Raw genomic sequence first — 17,292 nt, forward strand, 5'->3', positions numbered from 1 at the left:
AAAAAAAAAAAAAAAAAAGAAAAAAAGAAAAAAAAGAAAAAAAAAAGAAAAAAAGAAAAAAAGAAAAAAAAGAAAGAAAAAAAAAAAAAGAAAAGAAAAAAAAATCGGTTCTTTTTATCTTCATTTTATAAGAAATCTGAATCGTAAAATTAAGATAATAATTACTTGAATAACGTTTTATCTACCTAACGTACACGCAACCTTACATCTATGTATGTATCCGATTACGGTAACGCTTTTTGATTATCTTTTCTTCCTCTTCATTCTTCTTAATTTCAATATGGCGACATTCAAATCAGTCTATTGAGATGTACACGTTTCTCGAGCTTATCCATAAGAAATTATCGTAAAAAGTATCGTTTTTAAATTACTATTAAGGCAGTATGGTAATATGACTCGACTTACATACATAGGCTTTAAGCCTTTCACAAATCGCTCAGTATCTGTCAGATATGTGCGTGTTTCCTATTCATCGAGATAGAAAATATCAAAGAAATAAAGTTTAAAGCATTTTAAAACTCAATAAAATGTTTTACATAATTTTAGTATGCATAATTATTCATCAATTTTCATCATATTCCTGAACTGACAATCTGAATATATAAATTTGTGTAATGTTACACAAATGATTCGCAATTTCGATTAATTTCCTGTCATCAAATTATCGTTAAATTGGAAGAAATTCAAACTTGGTCCTCGCGCAATCAGTTAAATACTAAGAAAAGATCGAGAAAAATCTAATGAACAACAATCAATAAATAAACGAATGGCTAACAAAATTAATAAAATAATCATTATGAGGCAATCATTCTCTTAAAAGTATCGTAATGATTATTATTACTTATTATCTCTATCGTGGGAACATTGATACGAGAACGATTGCAATATTTCTCGAGGCAGTATAGAAAATAGTGACTGCCTATGAACCTTAGTAATGATTACGAATAATCTGATCCGTCCTAAACGTGTACGGATTCGAATTTATCGCGAAACTATTACCATTTTCTTTTCTTCAAACTTAACGTATGTCACACAAAAAAAAAAACTTAGTATTTAAGAAATGATCAACTTCATCGACGAAAAGAAAAAATTTCAGCAATGAGCATAATCAGCGAATTAATATCGCATTCTAATCTAACTCTAACAAGTGGCAGCATTGCTACAACCTGTTTCCAGCATAGCTGATTCAAATTGCTCGAGCACTTGCATACTCTCCGGAGATACAGCATTAATGCCCAGACGTTCTTTGTATTCGTTTCCGGATAATCGTCGTCGTGAGTACTTAATAGTGTCATTCATTGCTTGTTCCGGAGTATCGCTGTCGCTTGTACTGCTATTGCTGCTGCTGCTGGTCGAACGTCTGCCACTAGATAAGTCTTGTCTCTCGGAATCAGCCTTATCATCAGGAACTGAGACCTCGTTACGAAGCTCCAAGAAATTGTTTTGTGCGTTACACAGAGAAGTTGAATCTTGCCGATCCTTCCGATTCTCTGGTACAATTTCTGTCAGAGATCCGATGCGTCTCGTATAAGTCACATCGGCTTGAAACGTATTAGTCAATGCGTTATCTTCTTCATCTTCGTCAGGTTCACATTCGACTCTCACATATGTATTGCCATGTTTGCGTTCATAAGTAACATAATCGTTCGATTTTGTCGAATTCGTAGCAGAATCAACTGATTCAACGTTTTTGATAACATTCTCGTTTTTTTGTCCTTTCTTCATCACAATCTTGCTCGAGAGCCAATTATTTTGTTTAACATCTCGATCAACAAAATCATCTTCGAAATTGCCAGTTGGCAAGGATGTTTTAGTGACGTATTCACCACTATTCGTATCTTCATCCGTAATTTCCGTAACTTCAAGTTCATTCCTTTCGGAAGTAGTACCGCTTTTGTATACTAGCTTTGCTCTAGATGGCGCTGGTATATGCGCTTCTTCCAATTTCACGTGCTCGAAGAATTTTGTGAGGGCACCACGCTGTAATTGGACCGTAGGTTCATTTCGTTCACCTGATTCCAGCTGGTAGCTTTGATGATACAACTGTTGCCGACCGACTGAGAAATCTTTGTTAGTTGCGCTGATGTCTCGTGGTTCTCGAGAATTATCGGTGAGGATATAGGACTTGTTATGGCCTGAGAACAATGAGTGGAGAAGACCACCGGTTCTTGGCCTATACTTTGGACGACTACTGAACAGGGTTGCTTCATCTGGCTCGGTTGACTTTGTAATTTGTAGTTGCTTATCGGGTTCTGTACTATCGTAGGAAGGCAGTAGGATTTCCGTTGCTCTGGCAGATCGCAATTGATTGATACCGAATTTATTTCTTGGCTGCCTGGATCTGGATTTTCTTCCATTGAAATTTGATCGTTCCAATTGATATTTGGCCGTGATGGAGAGGTTCTCTGTGTCGATGATACGATTGAGGGCGGGTACTGCACGGTTTGTTTGCTTTTTACGGTTACGACCGACGGCGTCAGACAATTGTTTTCCGATGAGCATAGAGGAGTCGGAGACAGAGATTTCGGTCTGAATGCAAGAGTTGTAGCCTGATGTGGTTGGCAGTTTATAATTGAGCATTGTGGTATGATTTTGGTCTTCGGAAGACTGATTTGTTCTTCTAGCTGGTTCTGTGATTTTTTTAACGATAAGGTATGACTGGTGCTTTTCTGATTGAACGCTGGTGACTGGTAACTGATAGGCATAGGACACTTGAGGCTCTGCCCTGTCGACATAGGCGATACTCGATCGGGGCAACTGGTTGAGGACAATGGAGGAGTAGGGCACGGAATTTTCTCGATGGTCGCTATTGATTGTGGTAGACCCAACGTCCGACTGGTTGACGCTATTGGAGGAGATTGGGATAAGGAAGGTTGAGGAGGGAAGCTGACCGATGCCGAGGGATGTGGAGAATCCCCGCTTTTTCTGAGTTGCATCAGTTTTATGAAGTCCACAAGCCGCTTTATAGATCTCTGCGTCTTCTCTTGCTTTCCTAATAATTCCTGGCGTGTGCGTTGCTGTAGCTGTCAAAAAAAAATTAAATAATTAGCAATAATATATTATTGTGATAAGAAAAATCTGAAAAAAGTATCGTTACTTAGAATTAACATCGATTGCTATCTGATAATATCAAGATAAAAATGCACATGCTCTTGGAACAAAATTTAACTTGAAATAGTTTTCCTTATAATATTTACACGCGCTATTTCTTTTTTTTTTTTTCTCAACATTTTTCATACACGATTCTATATTTGACAATTAACTAGGTTTACTAAGACGAATAACATAAGCAATACATAATTTAAATTTAAGAAGACGAAACATTGAAACTAGTTTTTTTTATAAAACATTGAAGTTTAAGTTGTAGGTGAAGGAAGCATCGTGCATTACATACTTTCACGGATTAACGAACAAAATTATTACTGTAGATAAACAATTTTTACAAATTGTATGAATAATTTATATAAAAGAAAACGATCAAATTTATATGTCTGTATATGTCTATATACAAACTCTACAGTAATAACACGAAAATAATTATAAAGTCAAGTGAGTCGATTTTTTTATGAACGAAAAAATCAATTTTGTTATAAAAAAATCGACACAATCGTCTTTTGAAAATAATATTCAAAATGAACAAGAAAAACGTAGAGATCTTGCAGGTTCTCACTGATGAAAAAACAAAAGATAGAAAATGTTTGCGTAATAATTTCATTAACTGAATAGCATTCCAAATGAAAAAAAATTTGTGAATTTCTTTCTACGCAGGCCACAGGACGAACCTGAAGGGACTGGCCGAGTAGTTGTGAGCGTTTTTCCAACTCGTAAACCTGCAATCTCAGATCCGAGTTTCGCTTGCGCAGCTCATATCTTTCTCTCTCTTTCTCCTCTGCAAGATATTTCGCGTTCAATACACGTTGCTTTTTTGTGCCCTATTACTGACGATCGACCAAAAAGTTCTTCTTAATTGCAAATTCTTCTGCTGTATTTGAGAAGCCGGTTTCACTCGCGACACTTCTTCCGGCAGGCTGCTCTCTCGTTTATTCTCTCTGTGTGCTTACGGTCAATAAAGTCTGCGGCAACGCTGCGATACCTCGTTGCACGTTAAATCTAGAAATTGTGGACCCATGTTACACAATTTCCTGCTCTTCTTTCATACAATTTGTTTGCATTATCTATAAGTATTTTTTTTTTTTTTTTTTTTTTCATTATATTTTGCGCGTTCGAAATTCTTTTCTATCGCATACATAAAAATGTACGCTTCTGATTATCAAATATAATCAAAAGTGCCGCTTTATTTTTATTTTATTTTTTATGTATATATATATGTGTATATATATATATATATATATTTTTTTTTTTGTTATCAAGAGTCACTACACATCGAATGATCCCGGACGGTGCCGCCGCGAAATGAGATAAGCGTGCCACGAACATTCATAAAAGCTAGTGTCTGCAGGAAACAAGAACTTTTTTGTCAATCACACGATAAACTTTATACTACAAGTAGAAATCTTCCGAAAAACCAAAGACGCTTTACCGAATTCCTCATCTTTTTTAAACGATGGACGTCCTTCTTCCTCTCCTTCGTCCCCGTCATCAATTTCTTCTTCTTCTATTAACGCACATTTTGGACATATTCTTGGTGGCGCCGGAGATACAGAATGGCAAGATACGTGGTAATTTGATGCACAATTTTCACACACTGTCAATGTACCTGTTGAACCAAAATTTTGATAAGTATTTATAATGCTTAGAGAAACGCGCAAATGTGAAATAAGATTGATCACACACCTGGATTTCTACAACTTATGCAGACTGCTGAATCACTGCTGATCCTCTCGATAGTCAGACTGGAAGGTAAACCTGGTATGTGAACTGCTTTGTTGCCAATCGATTGAACGGACTTTACAGTAGATACAGGTAACTGAATTTGTGTGGGTCCGTTTTCAATCTTGTTTTTATTAGGAAAAACTTTACTTTCCGTAACATTTCTAAGTATATTCGGTCGCGTGGTGGACTTTTGCACCGGAATTAAAGATTTCATCACAGTCCTAGTCGTTGGCGGTGATATGGATTTTGGTGGCACAACTTTTACAGGAGGTGGCGATGGACCATTCATACGCGCGGTTGTTTGACGAGTTTGCGGAACATTTCCAGATTGCAGGTACGAGTGTCGTTTTCGTTTCTAAAATATAAAACATAGATATCGAAACATTAGATATCGAAATGCAATTCAATTAAAAAAAAAGAGAAAATTCTCCGGTATTCACCGTTGGCACTTCAAGATTGGAATAAACAAATTGTGGATTTGCAGTGCTACGACGTTTTCTTTCGGCTCTTTTGTTTTGTAATTCGGCACATGTTGTAGTAGTAATAAGACCAAGAGCATTTAAGAAATTAAGTTTTTCAGTCGACTCTATTTTACATTCCTCTGATTCTTCTTTTTCGGATTTTTCATTGGAATTTTCATCCATGGAAACCTCAATAACGTCATCCTCACCGGAAATCGTCTCCACTGAACTGGATCGTTCCCTAAAATAACAAACTCTGCATTAAATTGCGTATAAGAAAAATTTGTATTACCAACTCCAAGAAATCACTAATTGAAATCTAATAATTAACAATAAGACTCACTTGGTAGGTGCGAGATTGCGGGTGGGTGAAGGAACATCTCCATTTCTAACAATCTCTTCGTAGTCCTCTTTCGAATTCTTCGTAGAAAAATCATTGCCGGTTTTAAGTTTACTTTCATTGTTATTTGTAATATGATTATTGTTATTCAAGCCAAGAAGCGATGCGATGGAAACTTTTGCCCCGTTTGCATTCTCCGCTTTAAATGTTTCGACCTCTTTGCGCAGCCGCTGGACAACTTGCTTCTGCGTATTGAGATAGAAAATTATGAGTATGAGAAGTTCGGTCAATGATGATCATAGAAAACTTTCTTGGCAGACTGTGCGTTGCAGATCGTTTAAATATGAATGCATATTGCTGTTACGTTGCGAGTAAATATACTCTTATCAAGCGCAACGAATTAAGAAAATATTCCTTTTAAATATCAAAAGCAACATGTTGTAAATGCAAAAGAAAAATCAATGAATAGTTTGTTATAAAAAAATCATTCAAATATACATTCTAGCAAGAAAATTTTTATACGTTTTTATTATCTTCTAAATTATGATAAAACAATATAAATTATTTAAAAAAAAAACATCCCATACAAAATATTTGACATATTTAAAATTTTAAATCTCTTATACATGATAATTAATATTTAATAAAGAAAAAAAAACATTTTCGCCATTAAAGCGAAAAAAAATTTGATTATTTTATAGATAAATAAATTAATAATTTTTTAAAAAATTCATCAACGATTTTCCTTCCACATATATAACACAGAGATCGTTTTGGCGAGATAGCGAGCAAGTTCCAGAAGTTTTCAAAAATAAAAATTAATTTGAAATACAATAAACAATAATTAGAGAGCGATTTCCATGAAATGAGCGTGGAAAGTAATTGGAAAAACAGGAGCGGACGACGTGCCAAGATGGAGACTAAAAAAGGAGCGAAAAAAGAAAAAAGAAGAAAGGGAAAAAACGTGGAGATTTCGTAAAGAGCTGAAAATGTTTCTGCGGGACATTTTATTGATTGAGCCCCTCCGCCTCTGCCCGACCCCTACTCTGCTTCCTTTTCACCCAAGTTCCATTCGTTCTCTCTCTCTTTCCTGTACATTCTCTGCCCGACATCTCTCTCGATCTCATACTCCCCGGTGCAGCCCCCTACTCACCCCCTCCACGTGTATCTCTATACACGTCTGTCTCTTTTACTCCCGGTTACTCTATCTTTATCCATTTCTATCCGTTTACGTATCTCCTTTGCTTCGACAGCAATCTACCTGGATCGGTCGTTTATTGCTAACATGAAAAAAGAAGAAAAATAACCAGAAGAGCCAGAAGAAGAAAGAGACTCCGGGAGAAACACGAAGATATAAAGAGGAAAGAAAGAGACGCATCCAGATCGACGGGATCACCGTGAAAATGTTTAGAAAAGGATGCTGGGCGATAGCAAAGCGCATCCACCAGACCATCTTCAGGCAACACTAGCCCCGTTATCGATTCTTCGCGTCGATTCACGAATCCAAAAAAGAAACCCGTTAGTGATTTCTATAATTTAACGCGATATTGTGCATGTTTTGCATAATATATATTAAAAAAAAAAATACATTTCCTGCAATCGTGCATGTTTTTTTTTTAATAATTAATTACGAGCAATTAATTATTTTTTATTTTGATATGAAATATAACTTCGTTATAATATAATTTTAATTTTATCAAAAGTTCCTGTATTCGATTCATATGTTTCTCAATTAGGAAATATGATATTGTTACTAAATGCGATACGAGTTTATGATAATGTAACAGTCACGTGGTAACGTGGTAGAATAACTTTATAAAAGGCCAGAAAAGAAACGTGTATATGAACAAGGAAAAAGTCTGACTATTCGACTTCTATCTTCAATCAACAAAGTTTGGCAAAAATGATAAAACTCACTCAATGAATTTATCATTTAATTATAATTATGTATTAATCATTCTAACGAGTATCTTATGAAAAAATTGCAAATCTAGGACACAAAATTGATACATAGACATTTGATTCCATAATGTATGAGAAATTCATGACAGATGGAAAATTAATTTACGATTAAAATTATGTATATCTCAAATTTAAAAATTATTTTGTTTCAACAGAATTTTATCGTTAGAAAGCAATATATTTTTATATAAAATTAATTCAATTTTTAATAATATTTGAAATAATAGATTGAAAATTATTAATACATTTTTTTTCATTAAATATATAATCTATATCACCGATAGATAAGATCAGTGAAATAGATAATGTTACACTCATTCTAATTATTATACTATCTTTAAAACATTTCTCTTGTGCGATGCATCTATCGATCGAATTAATGGATATTTCGTTTATATGAAATCAAGGACATTGATTGTCATGATTTTAAAACGTTTCCTAGATACAATCCGTTATCGGTAGGATACTTTAATGTGATATCGTTTCTATTTGCATGTAACAGACAGACATAAATATGGAACGTCTACGAACAAGCCTGCTCTGGATCATCGCGAAAGACTGAAGCTCGAGGAAATCGATCCTCAACTTACCTGGCACCTTCCCAAAGATACGATATGCAAGTGAATCTTTTGTATCTGACCAAGGATATCTGTATTCTGCAAAATGAAAAAGATTCTCTGATTAGATATATTTTATATTTATATAGAATGTATATATATATAAATATATATAGTTTATTTTCTTAATAATGCATAATGCTAACAAAGAAATAAAATAAATTTGATTAAATACAAACATATTTGTTATAAACTTCGCTGTTATAAGAATTCACGCATTGATCGTATAAATTACAATCATGATATAAGAATTAGTCATCAATAAAAATCGATCAAGTAATTTATACGTAATAATATAAATAATATAAATACGTAATAATATAATAATATTTGTAGATTAATTTCATTTCTTTAAAAAAAAATATAATTTGGAAAGGATAAAAAATCTTATGTTATATTTTCGATTTTTAATTAATAGAAAAAGTTTATCTCAAACAATATCAATATATCGAATAACAAACAAATCATAAACTACTTAACATTTTAAATACAGCAAATCAATTATAATAAAGGTAAAATATTATTAATAGTGATTTGATTTTTCTGTAAGTATACAAGAGTAATACATATAATATAAATTACATATTATGATTTTTCTGAAGTACTTTTTACATTCTAAATTCGAATTTGTAAAATTAATAAAAATAAGACTTACATTTGGGTCATCCTTCAATTTACCCACGCAAATCTGAAATTAAAAAAGAAAATTTTTAGATTAGTTATAATTTCAAAGATGATTCAAATGTTCAATTCAGAACATCCTCTGTCGCTATGCTTTTGTACACGCGTCTGTGGCGTCTCTTTTGCGGCGCAATGACGCAATTATCGTAATATTGTGTGTCGATCGAATTAGAAAATGTGTACAAACGATCAAATGAATAATTTTGCATGGCTAAAAACTTCTTTTTCTTTTTCTAACGTTACTTAGCAATTGAAAAATAATTTTAAGAGAATTCCGTTTCATAGTAACTACTTTTAGTCAATGTCTAATAATAGTAAACAAGAGAAAAAAAGATCTTCAACAAGAATCGTATTGATCACCGAAGTATTCACGTTCAAAATAAAAATAAATATATTGTATATATATTTATTAATATATCGATGCAATATTAAAATAAACGCATATGAAGTATATGTTATATACCACTTTGATTCTGTATAATATATATGATTTGAAAGATATTTTTAAAATGAAATATTTTTATCGTGAAATTTAAGAAATAATATTATTAAGCACCTGTTTCTTTCTCGATAATCAATGAGAAATATATAACTCAAATCTATCAACGAGGTTAGTTTTATCCGGTTCATAAATATGAATATTGATGTAATTCAATCAAATTGATAAATTTCTATCCTTAATATAATTAATAATCTTTCATCAAATATTCAAAATATTTTGTATGATTATATTAAAAAATGAATTAATTTTAACGAGATCAATATTGATTGAAATCAATATTCGAAAAGTATAGGTTAAACATATACTCTATACTCTTGCTTGGACAAAAAAATTCGATTTCGAACAGTTAGACCAGACAAGGTCGGTAGAGCAGGGCAGAATACCGATCGTGCGCGAACAAACTTTTCCCCATTGCGCACATATCCCCCTAGCGTTACAACTTGTTAATAAAAGTTTACAGTAAAGAGACAAAACGAGTGTTCGCATTATATACGATTCGATAATATTGGTTTATAGCGACATATATATTCGCAGTCGATAGAATACCTTGACTCTAGTCATTTATAATATATAACTTATGCTACAACAGCAAAAAGATCGTTAAAGCAAATTTTAAATAAGAGTTAGTTCTATTACTATATTGACAACAATTGAAAATGTATTTATTTAAATCCGTTTCATAATTTATTTTATGCATTATTTATTAACAAATGCAAATAAATTTGTTAATAAATCTAAAATTAAACTGTAAAAAATAAAAAGAAAAATAACAAGAAATAATATAAATGTAATAAAATATAATGAAAGTTGTCATATTTAATGAAACAAAAATATTAAACATACAACATGATCAAATTAAGATTTATTTCAATAATTGAAAAAAAAGAGTGAACTAGACAAAGGCAAAAAAGAAAAAGAGAAAGACCATGAGAAAGAATATAGGAGATATTCTATAGAAGTTAGGGTAAACAAGAAAAAAAGAGAGGGAGATTTACTAAACAAGTGAGTAACTGAATGAACGAGCGAGTGAGAGAGTGAGAAGAGAGTGAGAAGAGAGAGAGAGAGAGAGAGGAGACAAAGAAAGAGATAGAATATTGGTTCTCAAAGTCATGCGACGCATCGGTCGAAGCACTCTACCTACAAAGGTTAAGGTCTGAACACTCGTTCACCTTCGAGTTTATACGATTCGTAAAAAAAAAATGACCATTGCACGGTGAAAACTTATAACATGATTAAAAGCAAGCAAAAGTTCCTTTGGAACTTGTTACGCTTCTTTCACTTTCGATAACGCGCAACGTAACCGAAGAGTGCATACAGTTTACAAACGATACGAGTGAAAGGGATACTTTTATAAAATAGATCGAAAGGAAATGTATGCCATATTAGTAACTTAGTTTCTGTTCGTGTCTCGCATAAACCGGACATCTTTGATTAGGATGATCGTTTTATGAAACTTCGAAGAATTTATATTGAAATAACATGTTCCATAAATATAGTATAGGAGGTGTGCATTTATGCACGCGCGCGCGTACATGCTGGATGCGTACATGCGTTTGTGCACGCATTGTGCGTGGGAATGCCGAGGAAACTGAGTCACAAAAAGAATTTGTTTAATAAGAAATATATGTTTTAATATATGTTTAATTCGTCTTTACTTTGCAAAAATTTTTTAAAAATAACGAATTATATTCAAAAAATACATTAAAATTGTTCAAAAACTATTTTACTTTTTGAGTCGATTATTTATCGAAGGTGCAATCTCTATTTCTTAATCGATAGGAAATAATGTATTAAAAGAAATAAGAAATAGTTAGGTAAAAATTATTCGTTAAGTTATTCGCTCATTCGTTCGTTCGGCTTCGTACTCTCAATCTTTAAATCGTTATCGACATACATGCATAGTCGCGGGACTCACCTGATGATCGCGTATGGCATTTTTCAGTTTAGTTTGCACAGTGAGTATTTCTTCTTGCAAACTCTTCGATATCTCCATATTTTTGTATTGTGATTATTCGTTTTTCCTCCCTGTTCAAAAATCCGGCCGATTTTAGCGAGAGAAGAGGAGGACGGGAAACCCCTCCTCCCTCTCACTCTCCCACCAAATCGACGAGAGCAGCGGTATACGCTCTGATCAACCGCACGCACGGCGCGCACCAGCCACTAACTCTTCGAGCCACCGCAACGACACTTGATCGTTTTAACTTAAGAAAAACGAACAGGTAAAAATGTCACAGACACATTTTATCGCTTCGTTACGTACGTACACCCTTATTTCACGACACTGATGAGACGAAACAACGTCGCGAAACCGCGCACCAAAGTGAATTGTTCGCTCATCAACGAGCGTCTGTGCTGCCACCAGCACTGTTGTCTCCGTACACGGACGTGCCAAGTTGCTCGAGATCCCCTGACACCCCTGGCCCTTACCCTCGATCCTTCTCTCTTTCTCTTTCTTCCTTTCTTCGTTCCTCTTGCTATATTGTATGCCCAGGGATCCGACGCGCTCCTTGAAAGAAAGTTTTCGCGCCAAGCTTATAACCGGTATATATACCTCGTGAAAAAACTTATCACTCTATATTACAATTTTATTATATGCATTGTTTGCATATGATTGTCGATCACTATGAACTATGCTTACAAATTTACGAAAACACAGGATGTTCAAAGAAAACATTTCCTTGAAGTAGATCTTTTATGATAGTGAACGTTGGTAATGCCGGCGATAGTGGCGCCACATATTTGCGATTACGAAATGAAACGTTGTTCATGATAGACACGCTCGTTCTCTGAAATCCGAAGATATGTTTTAGTTTCCGTACTTAAAGATAAGTCAAAATATGGCTATTTTTAATGAACATGAAATTAAATTAATAATTGCATCGAAAAATTTACTTATTTAATTTTTACATATTTATACTTGAAATAATTAAATCTTTATATAAATTACAATAAATAAATCATTTTATATTAATATTTTCATATTTATATGTAATATAAAGTACTTATAATGTACTATTTATTATAATGTATTATAATGTAAATAATATATATATATTATATAAAGAATATATATTTATATTTATATCTAGAATTATAAAATTTACGATTTTGATAATTAGAATAATTTAAATAAATGTATATTCAATATATATTTAATATTATAATGGAAAAGATTACTATATTCTAGAAAAATACATTATATAATATTTATTTCATTTGCAAACTATAATAGAAATTTATTAAATTATTAATTTTAGTCATATAAAAATATTATCAATAATATTAATAAAAATTTTATTATGTAAATTAAATAAAGAATATATAGAAAAATATCAAATTTAAATTGATCGTTTACACGTGACAATATACCACGTGATCATTCATCACATATTTATCTTATAGGCTAGTTTAGTACATATATATATATATATATATATTTAATATAATATATTTTTTTCTTGATTTATGAAAGTTCAATTATGATATAAAAAATTATCTTTACACTTAAATATCATCATTTAAACGATTTAAATTATTATTATTTTATCTAGAATCCAGAACTTTCTTTAAGAATTTTTATATCTTATAAAAAAAGGATCAAGACGCAAAAAATATTAAAGACATTAAAAAATATAACATAATGGCAACTTTCTAACATTAGAAAATATAATTTCGAACTTTTTTTACTAATTTATAATCATGTATAATTCGAAATTATACACAAATTTAATAAATATTAACACAAATTGCAAAAATATATAAATTGTTCAATTGTTCTATGTGATCTATATTAAATAATTGTACTTTTATATTTATTTTCATAAATATTGAAAATTAATAAATTTAAGCTGAATAATTATACAAAATTATTATGTTTAAATTATGGAAATATCTACAAATTTATAATAATGATTTTGTTCAGAATTATATCGAAAACAATTCCATTACCTTACTGTAGTATTTAGAGTTTGAAATAGGTTTATATCATATACACGTTACGTAAAATAGAACTTAAAATATTATAATTTTGTCGTTTAACCTTTTAAGATTTAGTTTGTTCGTTGGATATATAGTACGATCATGGTTGAAAAAAAACGCATGCGCAGAACTGAAAATTGTGTTTAGCGTTCAAGTGTAAATTCTTATGTATATTAAGTACGTACTTTAATATAAGTATATTGAATTTGTTTTAATTAAGTTTTTAATATAATTGAATTTATTTTGGTAAATATTATAATATAGAGTTCTATTTATTTTTCAATTACATTAAAAAATCGATACTTTCTACTTTAACAATTTATGAGGTTATATTGCAAGTTTTCGATATATTTAAAAATAAACATTTCATTTTTTTTTAAATTAAAATTAAATTATAATTATTTAATATAATATAATGTCACTAATAATCACTAAACTTTTATATTTCTTATTTCAATTGCTATTAAATCGATTATTATATGGCTATATAATGCATAACTTTAAGTATAAACTTAAAGTATAAACTTTATATAAGAATAATCTTAATATTTAAAAAATACATATTAATTTAAGTATTTTATTAATCCAGACAATTCACATTTAATTTTTTATTTTGTTTTTCATAAAAAAAAGAAGAAATACAGGAAAAAACAGTAATGAGTATATTTGTAGAATATGTTTACAGAAATGGCTGGTAAAAGGCCTGCAACTACAGATTTAAACCATGATAACTGGGATGATGAAGAAAAACCTGAAGAAGCAGGTACATTTAAAAAAGCTCCTGATGATGTAATGGAAAAACGTATTGTTAAAAAAGCTAAAAGACGTTTACAAAATACAGAAGTAAATATCTTCATCCCTATATCATTTATCTTGCAATATGTATATATAACTTTATTTAAAATATTTTTCAGGACACTACTAGAAGTGCATTTGGTACATTTACAGGTTTTAAAACAACAACTTCAACAAATGCTTCGCCATTTAGCTTTTTAGCTAATAATAATACTATAAATACTAATGATACATCATCTAAGACAATTACAAATATAAACAAATCTTCTACAAATAATGAAACTCCAAAAACTAATGAAAATGGAACAAACAAAAAAGAGAATACAGAAATACAAGCATCATCACCTACATGTAGTAGTAAAAATAGCACTTCTGATCAAGAAGATCAAAATACATTAAAAAAATCTTCTGATTATTTTGCTAAATTAAAAGGATTAAATGAAAGTGTGGCACAATGGATTAAAACTCATGTTGATGCAAATCCATTTTGTATTTTAACTCCAATTTTTAAGGATTATGAAAAGTATCTTAAAGAAATAGAAAGTAAACATGGAAATGAAATTGAGAAATCTTCGCAAGCACAATCTATACACAGTAGTGATAATAAAGAATCTACAAACACAGAAAAAAAACTTGAGAGTTCTCCATTTGGAGTAACAAATTCAAAATCTCCTTTTAGTTCAACAGAATGGAAACCTGAAAAATCAATTTTTGGCAACATTAGTGCAGGCTCTAAATCTATATTTAGAAAATCAGAACATACTACAGATACGGGTAAATCTATTTTTAGTAATACAGATCAAAGCTCAGATATACAAAAATCTGTTTTTGGTAACATTGATCAAAAATCTGGTAGCAAAAATATATTTGGAAGTTCAAATTCTGAAAAGAATCCATTTTTGAGTAAACCATCTATTGCATCTGATAAATCAGACGAGCAAGAAACAAAATTGGATTCAAAATCTACTACTGTAACTACTAGTACTGCTAGTACTACTACTACTATTGCTAGTTCGTTTGCTACAACAAATACAACAACTTTCTGCTTTGGTCAAAGTTCTGCTACTAATAATACATCAACTGGTTTTAGTTTTGGAAGGTAATTTATTTCAAATGTTCAATATAATGAAAATATTTTAATAACATCATGATTTTATAGTACAAAACCATTTACATTTGGAGCTCAAGTAGTAAAACCACAAGAACCTGAAGATAGCGAAGGAAAGGATGATGAAGATGAGGAACCACCAAAAGTAGAATTCAAACCAGTTACAGAAGAAGGTGCTATATATGAACAAAGGTGCTATATATTTATCATATTAAATATTTTTTAACTAATATAAAAAAAAATGCATTAATTTAAAATTAAAATTTAAATGTATATTTTTATATTTTTTTTGCAGATGTAAAGTTTTTGTTAAAAAAGATGGTAATTTTACTGATAGAGGTGTTGGAATGTTGTTTTTAAAACCAACTCCAAATGAAAAAACACAATTATTAGTACGCGCAGAAACTTCTTTGGGGAATTTATTGCTCAATACATTACTAACAGAAAGTATACCAACAAAACGTATGAATAAAAATACAATAATGTTGGTTTGTTTACCTTTACCTGATTCTACACCACCCCCAGTACCAGTTTTATTAAGAGTAAAAACAGATGAAGATGCTGATAAATTATTAGAAGCACTTAATAAACATAAAAAATGAAAAAAAAAAAAATAGAAATTATAAATAAGTAATTATAAATGCCATTGAAAAAAGAAAAAACAAAATTATGCTGAATAGTGAACTAATAATTTTTTGAAAACAAAAATACAATTTTGTTGTTATATGTATTCATTGTAATATTTTTACTTGAATTGGTATAACATGTCATGTAAAATAGAATTAGAATATATTATATATATTTTTTATTTTTTATTGCACGAAAGGTACGTTATGGTATCACGTACGGTATGGGTAATATATATAAATATAAGGACATTGTAATTAAAACAAATAAATGTAAATCAGATTTAGAATATTTAAAATTCATAGACGTTATTTGATACATGTACTGCAAGTATAATTTTTTGTTTACAGAATTATATGTTTAAAATGTTATATACTTGTCTAATACATGTTTTCCAATAAAAATTACTTAACATATGAAAAATTTATGTAAATAGAACAAATATTAAGATCATTATAGCTTACATTCCTTAATTTATTCTTGATTATAAAAAATTTTAATAGTTCCTATGATATCTTATTATTATAAATGACCAGAATTCTTACTTTATCATTTAGTATCAAAATAAATATTTTTTATTGAAAATTATGAAAAAAAAAATATAAAAAAAATTATGAATTTTCAAATTATAGCCTATTTTTAATATTACTTATTTTATGGATATAAAAATATATTTATTATTTTAAGGAATGTTTATATTAGAATTATTAATATCAATATTGCACATGTATGTATGAATTAAGATTATTTACATCTATTTTATTAAAAATATAATATGCATGAAAAATAGATATAACATTCATATAAATATATTTATAATGACAACATAATAAGTGAAATCAGATAGATTTTCATAAGTGTTATTCTTTGTTCAATATATCAATAACTATTTTAGAAATAGGATTATTAAAAAGATTCATATTTTAAATAAATTAGCATATTGTATTGAACTTTATACAATTTCTCAAACTAAAACATCTGATATAAATAAAAAATTTTTAGCTAATGTGAATAAAATAAATGTAAAAATTTCATATTTTTTATCATTTAGAGTGTATTTACAATTGGTTATGCAATTTTTGTGCATATACCTAATTTACAGTTATTGAAAATTATTTTTCAAAATACTAATGTATTAATTATATATTAATTTTTGAAATTATTCATAAACAGTAAATATTAAATTCTTTTTTTACAAGTTATCCATTTCCTACTGCGATAATATGTCAAATTTCTGTATAAATTTAATGAAAGCTGCCACTGCAAAATGTACGCTTTATTTACAATAGCCATTATTATTTATCTTCAATTTCTTATTGTAGAAATCGTAAAGTTGACATGTAAATTTTTTAAACATGAACATTTTTAAATGTTTAATGCAATTAACG

General features: G+C 29.9%; 2 protein-coding genes across 4 annotated transcripts; one reads left to right on the forward strand and one right to left on the reverse strand.

Annotated features, from left to right (window-relative positions):
* Nucleotides 1-266: 266 nt before the first annotated feature.
* On the reverse strand, nt 267-13,474 carry LOC410865. Its single transcript, XM_016910797.2, has 10 exons — nt 13,345-13,474; nt 12,035-12,182; nt 11,312-11,902; nt 8,869-8,901; nt 8,187-8,252; nt 5,638-5,879; nt 5,274-5,535; nt 4,795-5,188; nt 4,541-4,717; nt 267-3,023 (listed from the first exon to the last, which is right to left on the reverse strand). Exons 3-10 carry the CDS (start codon nt 11,387-11,389, stop codon nt 1,141-1,143), a joined length of 3,135 nt encoding a protein of 1,044 aa, XP_016766286.1. The 5' UTR covers nt 11,390-11,902; nt 12,035-12,182; nt 13,345-13,474; the 3' UTR covers nt 267-1,140.
* On the forward strand, nt 13,432-15,899 carry LOC410864 (nuclear pore complex protein Nup50). 3 transcript variants are annotated; one of them, XM_006568206.3, is made up of 5 exons: nt 13,432-13,551; nt 14,060-14,217; nt 14,289-15,268; nt 15,329-15,469; nt 15,573-15,891. In XM_006568206.3, exons 2-5 carry the CDS (start codon nt 14,062-14,064, stop codon nt 15,877-15,879), a joined length of 1,584 nt encoding a protein of 527 aa, XP_006568269.2. In that variant the 5' UTR covers nt 13,432-13,551; nt 14,060-14,061; the 3' UTR covers nt 15,880-15,891. The 3 variants fall into 3 exon arrangements, with proteins under 3 accessions (XP_006568269.2, XP_006568268.2, XP_006568270.2); XM_006568205.3 differs by having other exon boundaries at nt 13,437-13,551; nt 14,047-14,217; XM_006568207.3 differs by having other exon boundaries at nt 13,504-13,620; nt 15,573-15,899.
* Nucleotides 15,900-17,292: the final 1,393 nt, after the last annotated feature.

The sequence above is a fragment of the Apis mellifera genome, linkage group LG2 (genome assembly GCF_003254395.2).
Source record: "Apis mellifera strain DH4 linkage group LG2, Amel_HAv3.1, whole genome shotgun sequence".
Lineage (NCBI taxonomy): Eukaryota > Metazoa > Arthropoda > Insecta > Hymenoptera > Apidae > Apis > Apis mellifera.